The sequence below is a fragment of the Phodopus roborovskii genome, unplaced genomic scaffold (assembly GCF_943737965.1).
Source record: "Phodopus roborovskii unplaced genomic scaffold, PHOROB, whole genome shotgun sequence".
NCBI lineage: Eukaryota > Metazoa > Chordata > Mammalia > Rodentia > Cricetidae > Phodopus > Phodopus roborovskii.
Window position 1 is genome coordinate 16,821,559 of NW_026126460.1, and position 21,514 is coordinate 16,843,072.

At 36.6% G+C, this 21,514-nt stretch overlaps 1 protein-coding gene across 1 annotated transcript in view; it reads left to right on the top strand.

Moving 5' to 3' along the window:
* Spag16 (sperm associated antigen 16) overlaps positions 1 to 21,514 on the top strand; it is a 766,492-nt gene that overhangs the window by 541,209 nt on the left and 203,769 nt on the right. Inside the window, exon 15 of the mRNA XM_051190419.1 lies at positions 15,057 to 15,183. Coding sequence (XP_051046376.1) covers positions 15,057 to 15,183 — 127 coding nt within the window. The remainder of the gene's footprint in view (positions 1 to 15,056; positions 15,184 to 21,514) is intronic.

Genomic DNA, 21,514 nt, shown 5'->3' on the forward strand with positions numbered 1-21,514 from the left:
AAACATGTTTGACTCTGCCACCTCCCCATACACAAAATAAATAAATCGGCAAATGTAAAAGAAAATTTAATTAGAGGTCACAAATGGAAAAGTACAGCTTAATAAACAAGTTCTTAGAAAAGTGAATTGTCAAAGAACACATATAACAAATGCAAAATATGAAAATAAATCAGTAGCATCACTTCAATAAAAACTAAATAGTATTTATAAGTGCTGTGTATTTCATTTAAATATGAAAATTTATACTCTAATCTGTTTTATTAATATAGCTAGATTTTAGGATATTTTTCAGTCAGTGCATTTTGGCAGATGGCAGATGTACCATGGGCTCATTACCATGGACCTCACAAATGTAAACACTATGATAGCAAAAACCTAATTCATGAATCATCTTTCTATGTACAGGGAGGTACTCTGAATTTATGTGACTCTACTTATGTTCATATTAATAGAAAATAAATTTATTGAAGGTTACCCCCACAGTGTTACTACAGTGAAAGCTATATTAATCAATAATAATTGGCCACTTGAAAAGAGGCTTTTGCCAGGAAGAGTAACACCTTAGGTTCCCTTGCAATAAATAAACTGTGTCTGACAGGATCTGTGTGGATCTGCTCCTAATGTCTTTTAGCAGTGGTCAGAGAGCAAAGGAACATTGCTACTAAGGATAGTCATTAACATGTTGTTCCTCTTTTGGCTTTACAATGCTTTATTTCTCCAGGAAGTATAAAAAGCACCTATTAATTTAAGTAACTTATGTTTGAACCTTTAAATGACTGGCTTGAAGTTATTAAAATCAGTTACATATTCTTCATAGAGATCTCACTGTGCTTGTGGAATTATATAAAGGGATAAAAATAGCCATATCCCTTTTCCAACCTGGAAAGAAACAGATTTTTCTATTTTTATGGAATTCTACATTTTGTGCTGACTCTGCTTGGAATGTGGTCACTCAAGACCCCAAGTCCCTCTGTTGTCTGGGGATTGCAATAGAAACCCTGTGCTCCTCCCCCTTTTGTTGTCACCCCCCTTCATTACTCTGAGAATATAAAAGGACTGGCTTCCTCCCTTGATAAAGGACAACAGACTAATGAATTTAAGTGTCTGCATCATTAAAATTGTCATCCCTGGTACACTATTTCAAGTTGTAGTACCAAGGGTGGCTAGCTTTTACTCTTCAGGGGGTACAGAGATCTTCAGTTTCTTATGTAAATTTATGCAAAAACTGCTTCCACAGAATCACATGCTATTTATTTCAAGCCTCAAAAGGAATGCTTCATTTCCTGATTTGGTAATGGAAAGAACTAGAGCAGAGTGGAAGTGAGCTGAGTTACAGGTTAACAAATAGAATATTTATCCATTCAGGGGTGAAGAGAGTTTGAGAAGAATGCACAGTGGCACTTTTCAGTTTAATTTTCAGATCTTCATCACATATCTATTTTACCTATAAGCCTTCCTAAAATAAAGTTTCAGGGTAATACACATATCTTGCTTGGGAGGTTTGTTCATTAGCTTCCACAAGATGATCCCTTTACTACTCCATGAAGTCTAAGAACATATTTCATTCCTTCATAACTATACATTTAGTTCTTTTCCTTTCCATACCCCATAACCTGGCAGTTCTAACAGGAAATGCTTGGATGATCAATAATTAATCAGTGACAAATCATTTTTTCTGAATTCCCTTAAAAGAAGAATTTCCACATATTTTCAAAGTATGTGTAACTTTCTTTGGTGACACAAGACTAATAGTATTGGAAACTGGTATTCTGCTGACCCCGCCCCCTAACGATGGGCCACACACACGCATGCCTGGAGTGGCCATGTGATGGGTACATCACATGTTACTGTCTTCGTAAGGACTCGGTATGCATGTGCAAGCTTGACCCTTTTAAGCAAGAGCTTCTCTATCTCACCCGCTCCTCTCTCTCTCTCTCTCTCTCTCTCTCTCTACTTCTGTTCCAGGTGTCTCTGCCTGGCATGTTATTCCCTCTGCCTCAGTCACCCTCACCTGTTATGGTCTCCCATGTGGTACCCGAAGGGACACCCCCTGCCTCCAAGCTTTATCCTAAAACTGTAGCAAAGGAACAACAAATAGTACTATGAAATCAAATGTTCAGAAAAGATCAGCTAGAGCACTTTGATTAAATGGATTAAAGCATTTTAGCATTTGCTAACTGATATTTCAAAACATCTGAATGTTCTTAAATCTGAAGCTGGATACCCCATCATCAGGATATGTCTTAGCAAGTACATTTGAGGCTCCACTCCAATGTAAATCTATGCAACAGTAGAGTTTTATTTAAAGATAATTGTTTGCAAGAAAATGAGTTCACAGAAAGAGTTTTTAAAAAATCTCCCAGTTGTAATCATCTTGGGAAAATGTGTTCTGTGTATGTGTATGTCTGTTTGTATAAAATGTATGAGTTACTCAGTAGATGGCCACAGTAGCTGTAAAGTGTGTGTGATGCTATGATTGCTTTATGATAGGGTTGGAAAGCTATTAGCATATTTTAGTTAAGACTTACATTTCTAAGTTTAATAGGAAAAGACATAAAAGCACTTTGAAAAAAGTTCAAGCTCTTCTGATGTTCTGATCCTCTTTTCCCCCTTCTCTTCAACAATTTGTTTTAACCTGAAAATTTCACTTCAAGGCCACTGTGCCAAAATTAAACAATAGCACTCATCAAAATTAATCACAAAGCAAAGAATAAGAACATTTCACCTGACTTATATATTTATTCCCAACTTTTTCTACTGGATTTGGGCTCTTTCTGATGACAATTGTTGTCCTAGCTGTTGGTGGCCAGACATGTAAAATAAAAACAGCCCGTTTTCTCACATTTATAATAGAGATATTACCTAATTGTTCAAAACTCATTAACTTGATCATTTTGGATGATAGATACTTTTGCATTCCTAAAATATTGGTTGCTTTTTTTCCTGAAGTGTTGTCACAGTACTTAGAAGCCCCGAGTGTTTCCAGATCTACTTCTAGTATTCATTAGGTAACTCTCCTTATGGCTAATTATTTTATCACTACAGGAGCCAGAGACATCCTTATAATCTAGTCAATCCAACCATTGACCTGGAAGTTTTCAGTCTGGCTCCTGGGAAGGCAGCATCGTGGGCCTGACTGTGTGAGCACTGTCCCTTCTGATTCCTCTAATTCTTTTAGGTGGTCCTTTTTGAGCCTCTAGGTAGCTTCCTTATATGCATATCTCAAATTATATTCTCCGAGCTATAGATACCTACTTGTCGTGAACTCTCAAGCTCAGTCCCACAACTGAGAAGGTTGCTATAACCTGCCTTTCTTTTCTTTCCTGAGATGCTGTCTCAGCAGTGTCATGTAACTCCTAAGACTTACATCATTGCTTTTCCATCTCTCAAAGATTGTTGTCCCTTGTTGTGTGATGCAATCTTCTGAACTATTTTCATTTTCTTTCTTTTAAAGTTAGCTTCATGTAAAAAGGTGTGCCTGGTTGGTAGTGATTGTGACTTGGTTTTTAGTAATAAACCCAACTATAAGGTGAATAATTGACATGATTTTAGCATTTGTTAAGAAAGAAAAAAAATCTTCAGATAATGCTTCCTCTAAGTAAAGATAATGATTAACGCTGTGCAGGAATGGTGGTAAATAACTATAATCCCAGGAATATCTTGAATTCCTGGCTAGCCTTGCCTATACAAAGAGACTTGACAAAACTTAAATAAGTAAATAAATAAATAATACATAATGAATTTCTTTTGGAATCCTGAGAGTTCATGGACCAATACTTAGTGGCAGGCTCACCAACAAAAGTGAATTGTTTCCATTGGGTTATATTGCAATGCACAACTGGGAAATTCAACAGGGCTCTCTAGGTATGGAACACCAAGCTTTAGTTTGTACTCTGTATATCTTTGGTTTATTACTTCATATACTAGAAATCTTACTTCCATACTTGGACATCATAGACTATCACTATGTGTAGTTGTTTGAATGAGAATGGCTCCCATAAGCTCAAATGTTTGCATGTTTGATTTCCTGTCTGCCCAGTTCAAAAGCTCATTGCTAGCCCACTCTTGCCCTTTTCTCTATCTGCAACTTGAGGATCAGATGTGATCTCTCAGCTCCGGCGCCATGCAGGCTTGCCACTATGTTCACCACCACGATGATCATGGACTAATAATACTCTCAAACTATAAGCAAGCTCCCCATTAAATGCTTTCTTTTATAAGTTTTCTTGGTCAAGGTATCTCCTCAGAACAATACAACAATAACTAAGACACTATTTAAATTTAAATAACGATTGCTGAAACACAACACGACCCACTAGAAGGCAATATACCAAGGGGTAGCATGTCAAGGATCTAATCCACAGATATCTGCTGTAATGCCAGTGATGATGGTAAAGATGAAATAAACTCACCTTAGAGTTAAAACATCTCTTTTTAGTGCTGTAAAAGGAGGTTCATTGCCAAAGGCAAAATATTTTCATATTCCATGCTATGAGTTTCTATTTCTCCTTGAATGAGATAATGGCTTCAAAATGTTCACGAGGTTTCTGAAAACCTTTTGTCTCCTTCACCTTCAGAGATCCACAGGTTCTGTAGTACATTTCTCGTGTCCGGCTGATCTCCCCAAAATCCTGCCAGAGCAGTGCGTTCATTTTATTTAACACCAATAAAGTAAAAGTACTATAGGTCAAACATTGGAGAATTTTAGGGAAATGGGAATACTCTATGTGGTATATAAGGATCTACATGTTTATCTTTGTACAATCCACAGAATCTAGAACAGTGTGACTGAATCATAGTGGCATTAGTAACTTTAATGACTGATGTGCCAATGTAGGTTCACCAGGTACAAATGTAGCACCTCTGATGGGAGATGCTCATAGTGGAAACCTTCCATTTATCTTTCCTAAGAACTGAAAACTATTATTTTCTTGGGAACTTCTTTAAAAATTGCAAATAGAGTCTTCTCTCATATAATACATTCCAATTAGTTTCTACTCCCTCTACTTCCTCTAATTCTCCTCCTCACTCCCTCACCCCACCCTCCCTTCTGTTTCCTCTCCAGAAAAAAATGACAGCCAAATAGGCCAAAAAAGGTACAATAAGATATGGTAAAAGCCCCTATATCAAGGCTGGACAAGGCAACCCAATAGGAGGAAAATAGCCTCAAGAGGAGGCAAAAGAGTCAGAGATGCACCCACCCCCACTGTTAGGAGTCCCACAAGAAGCTAACAGCCATAGCATATGTGCTGGACCTGGTTCAGACCCATGCACGCCCTGTGCTTGCCATTTCAGTCTCTTTGAGCCCTGCTTAGTTGATTTGGTGGCCCATGTTCTTCTGGTGTCTTCCATCCCCATAGGTGGATGTGGTGACTTAAGTCTTTTCCTCCTCTAATTCTCATCTCTTAGGAGAGGGACCTGATAGAGACCTCTAATTTAAATGCCTGCATAATGTCTATTAGCTTCTAGAGGAAGCCTCTCTGATGATAACTGGATAAGGAATCTAGGAGTATTGCAGAATATCATCAGGGGTCATATCTATCTATCTATCTATCTGTCTGTCTGTCTGTCTGTCTATCTATTCATTTATTTATTTGTCAGTCATATCTGGTTCTACCCTAGGTTGCTGGGTTGTTTAGTCTCCGGTTCCTGGTCAGCCAAGAAGTACAGCACATAGGCTTCCTCTTGTGAAAGGCCTTAAGTTAAAGTCAGCACGGGTTGGCCACGCCCACATGCTCCGCATCACCATTGTCCCAGCACATCCTGCAGGCCTGAGAGATTGTAGGTGGAGGATTTGGTGGCTGGGTTACTACCCAGGTTTCTCTTTCCATGGCCTGCAGAGTATCTACCTGTGAACCTGTGAAAATATTCTAAAAATGTAACTACTCAAATTTCTAAAAGAAAATTCAGTGGTAATGTCTGGTAAACTCTGTGACAGAGTTTAATCACAGTCAGTAGAAGAAAGTTTGCTTTGACTCCCAGACACAGGCATGAGTTATCCTTTATTCATGCATTTATTCAAATATTTTTCTAGTATGTAAGCCTCAAACAGTAAGAATGGTCTAGAGCAGTTCTGTCTAAAATAGCTTTTTACAAAGATAGAAACGTCTTTAATTTGAAACCTCTAATGTGATACTCACCAACTACAGGAAGAAACGTTAATTATGGCTAATTAAAATTAAACTAAAAATTCTGTTCCTTGGTTGCTATGGTTACTTTTTTAATTACTCACAAGTTACATTTTTTTTTTTTTTGACAATGTAGGATTGGGAAAAAAAAGACAGACTTGCACACCAAAAAGAAAATTAATTTGCTTTCTAAGATTTGCGATTGTGTTTTAAGAGAGCAAGAGGAAGAATCAAATATGCAACCCAGAGGACTTTAAAGAGCTGTGTTGGAACCAAACTGCAGACACATTTGATATATACAAAGCAAAGAAACAGGAAATGAACATTCCAGGCAGACAAAGGAGCAAGCAGAAACGTGTGTGTGTGTGTGTGTGTGTGTGTGTGTGTGTGTGAGTGGGTGTGTGGGTGTGTGTGTGGGTGTGTTTATGTGCATATGAGTATTGTGAAAGTGTGAGTATGTGTATGTATCTAGAGTTACACCATGTTTGTTTGAATGTATGTATGAAAGTTGCGTGTGTGCATGTGCGTGTGTGTGCGTGTGCGTGTGCATGTGTGTGTGTGTGTGTGTGTGTGTTTCAAGAATAGCAAGTAGAATAGTAAAGTGAAGAAATGGCTGATGATAAGCAGGAAGGAAACAAGCCAAAGGGTGCTCAAGTTTGAACTGTAGGGGAAAACAAAAGATGTTGCCATTAGTACAATAGTAGAGAGCAGTTTGTGAACTCATATTTCCATGCTGAGGATGAGACAATGTCCAGATTGTTCTGGGAGAAAACTATTATTGGGAAGTTTCACTCTAAGAATGGCCAGCAAAGATACAAGGTTGAAGGCAGGGAACTTGCCTCAGGGTCCTTGTATGAGGTGATGAGGGACTGAAATAAGGGATTCTGCAATTGAAAATGTAGACTGAGATATATGTGCTTTAACTGAAATCCTAGGAATGACTGCCTCCTCCCCCAGCAATCTAGACTTAGTGAAAACTACATAGTTTCCAGTTGCTTTCCAGATACAAGGTTTTTTGTTTTTGTTTTTGTTTTTGGCCACTTAACACACACTGTCACTCTGTCAGTTAAGCTTTGGTTGTGTGTTTTCCTTCCTGAGTTTCTGTGTAATAAGGACCATGAGGAAGAGGAACAGAGGGACATGAGCCTGTTTCCTTTCATTGTTTTTTGTTTGTTTGTTTTGTTGTTGTTGTTGTTGTTTTGTTTTCCTTTCATTGCCTTTTCCGAGGTGCCTTGATATTCAGTTCCTCTCTGATTTGGATACCTTTTGTGCATACCTATGTATAGCACATCTCCTGCCCACAAACCCTCTAGCTCTTGTCTCAAAGGCCATATTCTCACTCTTTCAAACAAATTATTCCTTCCCTACAGTTTTCAAAATATTCTTTAGTGTTAATTAACATTAGCATACCAAAACATATGGTTCTTTCCAGAAGTGTTCATACTTGATGGAGTAGGGACTTGGGTCTGTTATGGTCACTCCTGAATATGAACCACTTAAAACAGTACCAAACACTTAGGATGCTGTAGGTTTATGTGAGGAATGATGGGATAGATTTTATGCTGGCAGAGATACAGTTCAGCTCAGTCTCTTTGAAACTTAAAACCACTGGGGGGTAAAAACAGGAAAACTATTCATTTGTACGGGCCTCACAGAATTTGGCTCACCTCCCTGAAGGTTTTTGCCTTCGTAATCTCATTTACCCATGTTTATGTTTAAAATTTCTAGCATTTTCTCATACATATTAAATTATCACTCTTCCACACATGCTCCAAAAAACTCAAGATTTTTGTACTTTGTTAATTTCATCATTAATACACCTAATTTTCTGTGGAATAATATGTAATCTCTGATTTATGCTTTGACGTGCCATTTTCACAATAAACAATGTCATCTCTCTGTTTTTCTCTGATATTTGTTTATGTTCTTAATCCATCTAAAACAGTATCATTTTCAGAAGGCTACCTTTCTCTGATGAACACAATTGTGGTGATAGTCTCTTAGAAGAAATCATTTCAGATCCAATATTCTTGACTAGGTGGTTAGTTTTTATTCTCAAAAATTAGGTACCTAATTCTGGCATTTAACTCCTCTCTTGTCCTAGCCTGACTCTCTAGTCATCAGCTGTAAGGTGACTGAGGCCTCATAGCTATTTTGTCTCTTCCCTCTGACCCTAAGTGAGGGAAGCAAAGCTGAGAACATTCTTGTTGACATAGGTTCATTGTCTCTACAGATTTTTAGTATCTCTCTGCCCTATATACTTACATGCTAGCTTGCTCCAATTTGTTCTTTGTGAATACACACTTGCTGGTATTCTGTTAGCTTCATTATCTGTTTCAGCATGCTTTACAACCACGACAGAACATGCCCTTTAAGTGCAGAAATGGCATTTCAGGAGCTTCACCTCCCTAGAGCATCTCATTCAGTGTAAAATGTTTTCCATATTAAGAGCTTTAGTTTGGTTTGTTTTTTAATATATTTTATTATAATTCATCTTAATTTACATATCAATACCAGTCCCTTCTCCTCCCATTCTCCTGTGGCCCCCACCAAGCCCCCCATTCACTCTTCAGGGAGAGTGAAGCCTTCTATGAGGGATCATCAAAATCTGTCAAGTTATTTGGGGTAGGGCCTAGGCCCTCCCCTGTGTATCTAGGATGAAAGAGTATCGCTCCATGGGAAATGGGTTCCCAAAGTCCATTTATGCACTAGGGATGCATCCTGATTTCACTGCTAGAGGCCTCATAGACTGCACAGTCCTCCTAGCTGACATTCATGGGGTCTGGTTTGGTCCTATGTTGTTTCCCCAGTTGTAAGACTGGGCCCCATGAATTCCTACTTGCACAAGTCAGCTGTTTCTGAGGGATTTTCCAGCATGGTGTTGACCCCTTTGTTCATCACTCCTCTGTCTCTGAAACTGGCTTCCAGGAGTTTGACTCAGTGCTTAGCTGTGGTGGATCTCTGCTTCTGTTTTCATCAGCTTCTGGATGAAGGCTCTAGGATGGCAGTTTGGCCACCTAGGCCAGATTGTCATGGAGTGAATTCTCAACCTGTATTTTTTCTAAAGATAAGACTTTAGGCAAGTTGTGTGACAAACTTTGTCTCAATTTTTCTATGTAATCAAGTAGCATATGCCCTTAGGCATATAGGTGAAAGAGTAGGTGAGACAAATATCACTTTAAATGGATAGAAAACTACTCGATTGTGTAGTTGTATGTTGTATAGTTTCCAGGTCAATATATATATATATATATATATATATATATATATATATATATATGTACATATATATGTATATAGTTTTGTAGCCACCATACTCACATGGTATATTTAGTAATGCCTAGCAATTGGCTGAGCTGAGAAAAACTATTTTTTAAACAGCAGCTTGACCTACTTCTTTCAACCCTTTCCATGTGCTCCTTTAGTCTTGTGTTCCTGGAGGTTCCCAGACTTTCCATTTTAATTCCATTCTCAGTTACTGAAGCGGTGCCATTGGGTATCAAGAGAATTGCATAAAGAGATATTGTTTAGTGCTGCGTAGGCCTGTCCTAAGACATGCTAATGTATCAGTACTAAAAATGTTTGAAATACTAATTTTCTCCCTAATGATCCTGAGCATTTTCTTATGGTTATACCTTAATTCCGAGCCTCAGGTCATTACCTCCACACATTGAACACAGCTGATTTTTCTGTGGTTTAATGTTCCTACCATTGCTTGATGGCCCTGTGCTCCTGTCTCTTTTACCAGAAGAATCTTAGGGAATGAAAACGAGGTCACCTGGCAAGCTTCATGTGCAAAGTTTGCATTTCAGTGTTTATTCAAAAAATATTTATGGTGCTAAAAATGGTACCATAAAGTCTGAATTTTCAAAGTGCAAGGCACAAATGGAGTTGCAATGAATCAGTTCAATGCTTAAGACAAGTGCTTCAGTTTGAGTTCCCACCATATTCTTTTTAACTTCTGTCTTTTTCCTCCCCTTTGTGTACCATAAAATAAAATACAGATAACTGTTTGCTGCTTCTCTGATCTTAATGTTTGTATATATGTATATATAAAAGCTTATGACCCTAACACACAGTAATTATTTAATTTCTGGAAGTGTTATTAATTGTATTGTCTGTAAGTACATTCTATGACCTTGTGAATAGAATTTAGTTTTCCTGGATCATCTTTAGTTATCCATTGTGAAATGTAATGGAAGCTTGGCAATCTGTGTGTTTTTGACGCTTATCTGTGGTATTTTCCATCAGAATACGCTAAGATAAATAGTGATGTATGATGCAGCTATATAATTGTGATTTCTCTGATCACAAAACATTATTTTTAGAACTTCTGATATCTGAACTTTTCTGTGAACTTGAAAAATATTGTTTTAGGTGAACGATTTTTTTCAAGTCCCAGTAGATTGTACCCATGTCATGTTTTCCATGATCAATCAAAAGCATGTAATCTTAACTTGCAATGCAAACTCTTTCCCACAGAAAATTGTGTATATAAATGACTTTCTTTAACCTATCTGTTGTTCAATCCTTCTACCCAAATGTGTAGGTGAATGTCTTGGTTTAGAAAACAAGTACTAAAATATTACATAGGCACATGATTATGTATGTATATATAATATATATATATGAGATATTATTGCTTTGTGAAACAGTTTTACATTCACTGATTGTAGATGACTCCATTAGCATTCCAGGTGTTTTCATTTTCATTCTGTTTTCTTACATTACACAATACACTGTCTTGTGAGAGAGAGCCGGACAGTCAGCTATCTCTTTGCAGCTAAGGACATCAACTTGGCATCAGAGAAGCCTCTGGCATTCTAGTAACTGCACAACTGTGGAGGGTGTATTTCTTCTATGTTAGATTATTGCTACAAATTATACCTATTCTGATTAATAAATATAAATTTTATCGTAGTGTCTTTAACTTATAAGTTCAGATGTAATATTGGAAGTTTCCAAAGTATTCATCTTTTGTCTTCATTGATACATATTTTTAAATTTCCTGCAGTATATCATCATCATATATTAGTTTGGCTTAATGGCCCATGCCTTACACTAACTAAAAATTAACTTTCTGTCTGTATAGCATTTCCCAGTATAGGCTCTTGATTTTAGAGGTAGTCAGAAGTGGTAGCTATTCATTTTCTACTTTGCTTTTAAGCCACATTGCTAAATTCTGCTTGTATTTAGTTAAATAACTTGAGTTATTCTTAAGATTTTTGAATTATTATTAGCATTAATACATTGTTTTATTAAATTTATTTATTTTAATCCTGGTCACATTTTCTCCTCTCCCCCCCCCCAGTTCCTCCTCCTCACCTTGCCCCTGTTCCCAACCCCTAATACACTCCTCCTCTGTTTCTGTTTAGGAAAGGGAAGGTTTCCAATGAGTATCAGGAAAACATGGTATATCAAGTTGCATTAAGACTAAGCACTTACCCATGTATTAAGGCTGGGCAAGGCAACCTAGTATAAGGAGTAGGGTATCAAAAGTCAGTAAAAGAGCTGGGGGCAGCATGGGTTCCCACTGTTAGGAGTTCCATAAAAGGACCAAGCTATACAACTGTAACATATATACAGAGAGCCTACTTCAGCCCCATGCATGCTCCCTGGATGTCCCTTCAGCCTATGTATAAGAGCATGGGCTCATGTGTGTGAGTGTGGGTGTGTGCATGTGTGTGTGTGAGAGTGTGTGTGTGTGTGTGTGTGTGTGTGTGTGTGTGTGTGTGTGTGTGTATCAGAGGACAACTTTGGGGTGTCAATTTCTCATAGCATGGCTTTCAGGGATCCAACCTAAGTCTTCAAGCTTGCATTGTAAATGCTTTCCTCTTGCCTATTTCACCAGATCCTTTAAGTCTGACAGTAACATTTATCTGTATAGCCACTAGCTTCTTAACATTTCTGAAATATAAAAATATCCTTTAAATCACATACAATCAACCCTGAAAAGTCTATTGTCCCTTCATTCTCATTTGTTCAATTATTTAATTAAAGGTCAAGTGCTAGCATGTAACAGGAACTAAGCAGGGCCCTGAACTTCTTTAGGAACTCAGTACTTGACCATCCATTTCCAGATCCTACATCTTGGTATTGATGGTTTAACAGGACCTAACTCAGAATTACAATTCAGAGACATTGCCAGAGCTGTCGAGTTCTCAATCTTTGTAAGACTGTTAACAAAATTTCATCTACCTTCATTTCTTTGAAATCTTGCTTAGTTTAGGCTAAGTACCTAACAACTTTCACTGTCCTTTGCCTCTACCTGTTGTAAGTTTTAGATGGCATGACTTTTTCCAGGTCACCATGTAATCCCTTTCCCATGTCTCTCTACTTCAAGATTCTTCAAAACTCACACTCCAGTTGTGTAATGCCATTCGATACTGCTGTCCTGTTTTACAAAGGAAGGTAGACTGATGCCCTTCTGATCTGATTGAGATGAGAAAAGGAGATTTTTGGAGTCTTTAGAGTATTTCAAGGTTTTAATAACCTTTTTATCATCTATACTACTGTTTCTGACTCAAAATTATGAGTGCTAAAATTAATACCAACCTTAAGACTGTTAAAGCTGGACTTGAAATAAGCTAAAATATTACAATCAACTCCATGATGGTATTATCCACTTTCTAACTTAGTGATCATTTTCTGGGACTCCATTTTGCTACAAACACCATGCTACGCTCTATCTACATGTGCTGTATCTGCTTGCATAGCTAAGTAGTTATTAATTAGTGTCTTGCAGTTATCAAATCTCAAAATAAGTGTCTATCTCTTAAGTTACTATGTTAATTCCAACACAATATATCCTTAGTCATAGCTTCTGAGCTCCCAAGGCAATGAAAAACATGGTTAAATTATGGTTCTTGCTCGAAAGTTTGTCAAAATTGCTATGCATTATTTTATTGAATTATGTAGCACTCAATTTGTTTTTAGAAGCATGTTATAAATTTTGAATTATTTTAATATTTTAAAACTACAAAATATTGATCACTTGACAGCAACATCATTAGATATTAAAGATAAAAACATTTTAATATTATTTTCACCAAATACAAACAAAGAGGTCACATTTTTAAGTTTTTGGTGTATTTCCTCATGTTTTAATGCTCATTTTGATAAGGCATATTTTTTAATCGTCTTTAATTTCAAGTCTCCAGACAAAGCCAAGTCAAAAAACATGTCCATTGTGAGAGCTGCACCCAAATTAAATTCTGATGAAAACTTATCTACTATGTTCTCTAGGTTGAACAAAGATCCCATTTGTGATGTGTCTGAAGATGATTGAAAGTCTTTATATTTGAAAAGAACTTTTTCTAATTTGTAACATTAATAATCCTTGCTAAGACCCATGAACTGATCTTTCATTTCTCTGCAGTGAAACTCACCGATTCCTCACAATTCTTGCAAAATGTGTTTAAATATTTGAGGGCATTCCAAATTCTTGCTACTCCTTTTAAGTCATAAAAGATTGAACATCTCATTGGTTAGATTAGTGACACAGATTTCATATTGCTTTTCCAGGGACAACAGTTACAGAATTTAAAACAAATGCCATCTCTTGCATGACTGGTGCATTTAGGGGAAAAGAAAAGAAAAGTGCCTTGAACTCTTATACAGGTTGTTCAGTTCTTACAGGAAGGATGTGCACCTGTCAGTAAATAAGAAAAGGGAAACTATGACCTTGATTAAAATGACAAAGAAAACTGTTTAGTAAGAAAGTTAATGCTTTTAACATATTTAAAAATTAATAAAGAAAGGAAAATAAAAGTTTATATTTGAGAGTTAAAAATCAAGCATGAATTTAAAGGGAAATTGCAAGTCAAATTGAAAAACCTACTGAGTGTAAACAGTGATACGGCTTTGATGTGGCCAATTCCTTGCCTTTATGAATGAGTACAGAAACTGAATATACAAATAATGAGAATGATGTAGATGGAAAGTAGGAGCCCCTCTTGCCCATCACCCCACCCCCAGAAACTGATGTGGAGGTGTCCTCAAAAGTTGACCTTTTTTCTCTGAGGCTAAGGTCTAGACAGGAAGTCTAGACTGGTGTGGACATCCCACTGGATAAACTTAGGCTTATTACTAGTCTGGAAAAGCCCCAAAGCCCCTTCACTTTCTCCGCTACACTTCTGCTCTTCTGTTTTCTCTCTGCTGCATTCAAACACCTCCTTCCTTGTTCTAATACAACAGCTATTAATTGTAATTAAGTGTTTTATGTTCTAAAAAAATTGATTTTAGCATCTTTCCTGCAATAACAAAGGCATTATCAAGCAAATACAATATGTTGACAAAACAACCCAAACATCTCCACTGAGAAGTATGTTTAACCCTGATCATTGCATCCATTTATTGTCCTAACTCTTTTTGGGGGATATGTGGGAGATCGGAGACAGGTATTCTCTGTGTAGCTTTGGAGACTGTCCTAGAACGTGCTTTGCAGATCAGGCTGACCTTGAACTCACAATGATTTGCCTGCCTCTGCCTTCCAAGTGCTGGGATTAAAGGTATACACCACCACATCCTGTCCTTATCTTCCATACTCTTATTTTCACTTTATTTGTGGCATCTATTAACAGTACTAACTAGTTAGAAGCCTATTACATGAAATGCACAAATGAAGTTACATGTCACACATCTCATAAATGTAATTTGCATAATACAACAAAATATAGATGTTTATGCTTTTACATCTTTTCACAGAACTAAAATTTAAGTACTGCCTTAAAAATTTATCTTCATAATTTTCATAATACGATTTTATATATTAAAAAGATAGTTTGATATAATTTTATATCCAAGATGAAGACATAATAAATTCATTTTAGGTTAGAGAAATATGATTTTCTGCAGCATTGATAAGACTATAAAATAAATCTCTTGCTTCTTATTTTATTATATTTTATGTTATTATATGTTTTAAAGGGTCACATAATAGCATCTTGTGATGCCCGTGGAGTTATAAAGTTGTGGGACTTCCGGAAGCTCATTCCAATCGTGTCCATTGATGTGGGTCCAAGTCCTGGCAATGAGGTGAACTTTGACTCAACAGGTAGGATCCCTTTTGCTTCACTCTTGTCACCAAAGTGACATACTTTGTTTTTCTGAAGTGCTTTTTTCTCTTAAAAGTTTTGGTAATGGTTTGTTTGTAGTTTTCTGTTTTGAATATACCAACTATGGTGTTCGTAATTTACCAATATAATGAATCTCATTACAAAAGAATTATATTGATCACAGAAGGATATAAATAACAAAGAAGAGAAGATACACCATAAGCTTGCTGATAGCATCATGTGTACCCTTATAGTCAACATCCTATAGAATCTTACAAGGTAAGCTAACTGGAATTCTTAAAACTGAGTGGTAACTGAGTGGAGAAGAACCAACACTGTATCAAGATGAATATGAAACATTTTAATGAGGTAGATTAATTATAAAAGTTAATAAATTGCTAAGAAATGCTCTAATATTTATATGCACATTCATCTATTATTGTAATTAAGTGCTTTATGCTTTATAAAATTGTAGCATTTTTCCTGAAATAGTGTAAGAATTATCAAGGAAATAAAATATTTTATCCCTACTGATGATAAAGAGTGGAATCTGCTATTAAATGAAGTAATTCCAATCATCCATTTAAAAGGTTAAAGTACTGCTGCATTTCCATATTTAATATTAGTCTCTGTTAAATTGGGATTTTCTCTCTGATAGTGTTATGCATATTTAAGATTGTTGAACTTTTAAAAATTCCTTAAAATCTTTGAGTTATTTGTGATAGATTGAAATTTTGATATGACAAAATGACCATTGATAAAGAAGAAATAAATATGTAAGAAGAAATGATAATGCTTTATTGAAAAATATAGTCCATATTAATTACCAAGAGTAATTCTGGAACCATAACATAATTGCTATGTGTTTCTTGGACCTTGTTTTGTGTTACTATCATTAAACATCTGAAAATGTAAATGGTAAGTTATTTTCTTAAACGGAATCTTGTATTTTCTTTGCATATGAACACATAGTTACTGGATGTGGTGGCACACGTGTTAGTGCTTAGGAGGTAGAAGTCAGAGGATCCTGAATATAAGTGAAAGTTTCAAAAAGAAAAGAAAGATTTTTAGAAAAATACATGACATTATGACACTTATGGTCATGGTCTGCCAGAATTCAAAGATAAAGCACTGTGAAGAATAAAAGATCCCAACTATCAGTATTTTATTTCATACTGTTCTATATAAGAAATTAATATTTCAATGTAACATTCTGACATGAAAATTTGCATTGGCATAAGATCTCCATGGGAGTTTCTCCTATGGTGTCAAACAAGTCACATCCTAAACCCTTTTTGATTATCTTGAGCAGGCATTCAACTATTCATATCTTTGAATTTTGAACTTTGAATGGTAAAACCTAAGGCTGTCTATTCTAACAATAGGAGTCAAGGGCTTTTACAGGAATATCACACAATTAAAGTAGCTCCACGTTTTATCATCATTATTACATATGTTGCTGCTGACTTTTTTTGACCTGTGTCATCCAGTTGGAAAGTTCTTTGTACAGCTAGGCAAACATGATTTTAAATAAATACAAACATCTATCTTTTGCTGCACAAGTCAATATATTCGAGTCTAGGTACAGCAAATCTCTTTTCTTCTCCATGACTGCCAAGTTCCTCGTCATACACCAATCTTAGGAAAAGTATAGAGAATCAATGGTAGAATGATGAGAAACATAAAAGACAGAGACCCTGTCATCAGGTTGAGGAAATGTAATTTCAGTCCGACCTTCCTATCCCTTTGACCATTTCTTCAAGGAGCATATGATAATTAATTTTAATTTAACGTGCTTGAGAAATTACTATTATAAGGCTTTTCTCATTGAATAATGAGAAACCTGTGCTTCTCTACAGGCATCCTCATTGACCCTATTTAAATAGGTTAAAATAACCCAAAAGTTGGATCTGGGGAGTCCAAAGTCAAATCAGAACATGAGTGAAAGATAGAAAATAAGGAATATAGTACTTGGAAATTTGTAGTTGTCAAGAGAGTAAAGAGTACAGATATGGAGCTGGCCAAAATTGCAATAAGGTTAAGTGACTCCTACATCTCTGCTACTTGCTATTTGTTTGGGATAAAACATTCAGTAAAGAAATGTTACAGAACTACATTTTGGAAACATCTGAAATATAATGATGAAATTAAGTCTGACTCAATAAAATCAAAATACGTATTCATCTGAACATGATGAATTTCTATTTATTGATAGGGCAAACTAATGCAAGATTATATGGTATAATGACTCCAAAAGAGCAAGAGAACATTGACCTTGCTACAAATAAAATCTGTTTATTGAGAGCACACGTTGAGTTGTACCAAGTCATTCCTGGTCAAAATATGTGATAGTATTAATTTGCACAATTATATGCAACCAAATTGTTCATCACAGCTTCACTAAAGAATCCCTGTTAGAGGCATCTGCTACTACTGTGCTCTGGGTCTAAGGAATGTCATCATCAGATAACATGCATTACCACCTTGGTGTTAAGTAGTGCATGTAAATGTTTGAGTAACATCTTAGCTAAGTTGGTTCAAACAAGAAATGTATTGATTTTTCTTATTCGAAGTGATGAATTAGTTTCACAGAAGGACATCTGAATAAATGTTCTGTGCTACTGTCTCTATAAACTATGAGTTATTTTTGTAAATATTAGATTCCTAGTAACTGAAAACCTAACACAGTGTAAGAAATATATTGAAGACCATAACACAACTGAAAGCATTGTCTGCACTATTCATCTCAAATTTCATGAATATAAAAAACAGTAATTATATATAAGTTTCAGGCAAATATTTTCATTTCCGATTTACAAAAGTATGTCCTAAGAAATGGCTCTTTGTTCAGAGATTGATGTCCTTACTAGTACATCATTTCTAACAGTAACTTTATAGAAACATTCATACCCTAGCAGTGTAGGTGCAAAGTACATACTACAATTCAGACTCCCAGATTTAATAGTGTCCTCAGCATCATCTATACCATGGACAAATTAATTAATCTCCCTGAACTAACTTTCCTAATGGAAATAATAGAGTTGATAGTTGTCTTAGTGTTTAATGGAGATTCACAGTGGTGTCCTATAATAAGGAAATCTGAGTTCGGTCTTCCACCATGCTTCTTAATGCTGGAGGGGCTCAATCTATCTGTGGATGAGTAAGATGTTCAAGAATGTGTGCAAGTCAAGGATAAAACTGCAAGGCTAAACCCTAATTCTTATTTTGAGAGTATGTTGAAATGGTTAATCAAGGGTGCTTTTATGTTCTATGAAATGTACCTAGGTACATTAAACATTTGAACATGTGTAAATCTTTGTGTGTGACTTTGCTTTCCTCTGCTGAATCAGCCATTTGCACAGAACTGTGTGTGGCACAGAATTATTTACATAATGTTTTATTTACAAGTACATAGCCTGTGACAAATACAGATTATCTGTGTTTATAGATGTATCCATATATTAGTATAAACTTATAACACTGTATTTGTGAGAGGATAAATGTTCCTTTCTCATTAAGCAAAGAGCCTCCTGGGAATGTAAAACAGCAAGTTTTTGTGAATATTCACTATCTAAATAATATCTCTTACTTGGCATATTTAAAATGTCATATGTTTTTTCATTCAAAACTTTATCCCTGTTTCAGAAAATGTGAAATGCATTTGCATGATGAAACTAATAAGAGTGAACTGCAAGGATTTATACACATGCCTTTTGACATCTCTTGTGCTTATGTAGTTCAGCAATATTTTTTGCTCCTTTGTAAAAGGTAATTCCAGCACATTTGTAAAGAAGTCACATCTCTAGAAAATACAGAGGCAGAAATCTGAGCCAGATGGAGACTATCCAGCAGAAAGTCTGTCAGTATCTGATCACTCAAATGGGCAAAGTTTCCCAGCCTTTGGAGATAATCCCAAATGTTTCCCAGGAGCAGAACCATGCCAGAAGCCCCCCCCCCCCAAAAAAAAAAAAAATTTTTTTTCCTTTTTTAATTTATTTTATATAACCAAGTCCATTTAAATGAAAACACACAGTTATAGACAATATTTGGGTATTTGGGCGTTGTTCTTTCCAGACTACTTCCTGCTGGTAAGGGGCACTGTCATGGGAGATTCTAAGAAGATGCAGAAATCCTGGCTGTTGTCTGTAAGGCTGCTTTGTCCAGCTGTTTTGAATGTAGGACACCTGGTACTCTGAAAAAATAATTTTTTTAAACAAGATTAAAAACAGCAGATTGCCTTTACCCTAAGTTTTCAAAACAAAACATCCCCAAAATCTTTGACTCAAATTGATCAGTGTTGGTTAAATAAGGCTACACTGCATTGTTGTGTATTTAAAAGTTAGTTTCTGGTTCAGCAGTGGTAGTGCACACCTGTAATCCCAGCACTTGGGAGGCAGAGGAGGTGGATTTGTGAATATGAGGCCATCCTGGGCTAAGAATGAATCCAGGACAACCATGGTTAAACAGGAGGGAGGAAGAGAGGGAAGGGGGAGCGAGGGTTGGAGGAAAGGAGGAGAAGGAGAGAAGGGAGAAAGATGGGGAAGAGAGAGGGAGAGAAAGAAAGAAAGAAGAGAGGGAGAGAGAGGGAGGGAGAGAGAGAGAGAAAGAGAGAGAGAGAGAGAGAGAGAGAGAGAGAGAGAGAGAGAGAAAGAGAGAGAGGAGAAAAGCCCGTTTTTGTTTAACTCCTCTGATAGAAGCAGCAAATGGCATTAGAGAGCACACATGAAGAAACCCTGGTTTGGAGATCGGTCTTTCCTTGTTTGTTTATTTTCCTCCAATACTTAATGGCTGAAAGATTTGGGTAGAATTTCTAAATATTTCTGAACCTTAGTTCCCTTGCAGGACCTTCCACTCCAGCCATGACTGGGTACCAGGAACTGGCCAGTTATAGTTCTAAACAGTAGAGGAATGGAAGGCTAGAGAGAGGGGGGCTGTAGGCAAAAATTTTTGAAACAATAGCAGTTTCAAGCACTAGATGTTGAGGAATTAAAAAGACAATATAACAAAGGTTCCCGAGACAGGGTGAATCAGGCAAGCCATGTGACTGACCCTGGAGTGCTGCTCAGATTCAGTTTAGTAGCTTCTGGAAGATAGAGGGTGGGGGGAGCCAGGGAGTACAGACTTTGGAGGGTCAGAGCAGCTCCAGTTTGCAGGACAAACTACAGCAGGGTGAGGATAACACAGTGAGACCCTAGAAACTTGCAGAGGCTCCCCGCCCTCCACTTACTGGCTGAGTAATGATTTGTGCATGAAGAGCTTAAAGCCAAGGAGAAATGGTCTAAAAGGCATAGAGGAGAAAATTCCTTTGGCCAGAGTGGAAAATCCTGCAACTCTAAGGCCAAAAGGGAGAGCAGCAATTGCAATACAGCCTCTTTACAAGAGTGGAGAACTTGGAAATTCAAAAATCCTTACTATTACGCCCTTAACAGAAAAAACAAATGCACTAAGAAATGACACTCAAGAGAGAATTGTCTCCACAGTGAGACAGCCCATGCCTCTGGAGAAAGTCTCCCACTACTCTCTTTCCAGTTAGAGAGGGGGTCTTGTGTCCTATTTTCATTCTCGCCACAGTTTAATAGTGTTGTTCTTGTCCCCTCTTAACAGATGAAGAAATTAAGATACCAAAACTGTATCCATCTTGTTTTGTACCACTGTTCAAAATGTACTGTTTGCATTCAAAACCAGGCAGTCTATATCCAGAGATATAAGTTCTATATTCTGTTTCTTTTCATAACATGCAGTTCTATATTGATAGGTGATATAAGTCTCGAGAGATGACTTATTTGCTCTAAATACTGAAACCCCACCCCCATTACTGATCACATGAAGATGTTTTGTACAAAGCTGACTGAGATACAGCATCCTGTTATGAATATTATTTACCAACTAGTTGTCTCTGGAATTAAAAAACAAAACAAAACAAAAAAATCTAAAACAAAAAAACACTATCAAAAGGCAATCTCTGCTACCATCTGCCAAATTTCCTGCACATTTTCTGGGCAACCTAAGCACCTGCTCTTTGCTGCAGGGGCTGGATTTCCAACCCCACACCAAATATCACTTCTTATGCATACAATTAACACTGAATCATGACTACATATCAACAAACTTCCTTGCAGTTCATATGGCCAATCAGAAAGAAAGTCTTGGCGCTTTACTAGGGTTTTATATTTTCACTATGAATTGCATTCCTATTCACTTAACTGGCAAAGGCCACTTGAGTTGTGAGGAAAAACATTTTTGTTTGTTTTTTGTCCTAGTTTCGGCTCTGTGAACCTGCTTTCAGTCTTTTATGATCTAGTGCTCTCTAGTTTTCATGTGCCTCACATA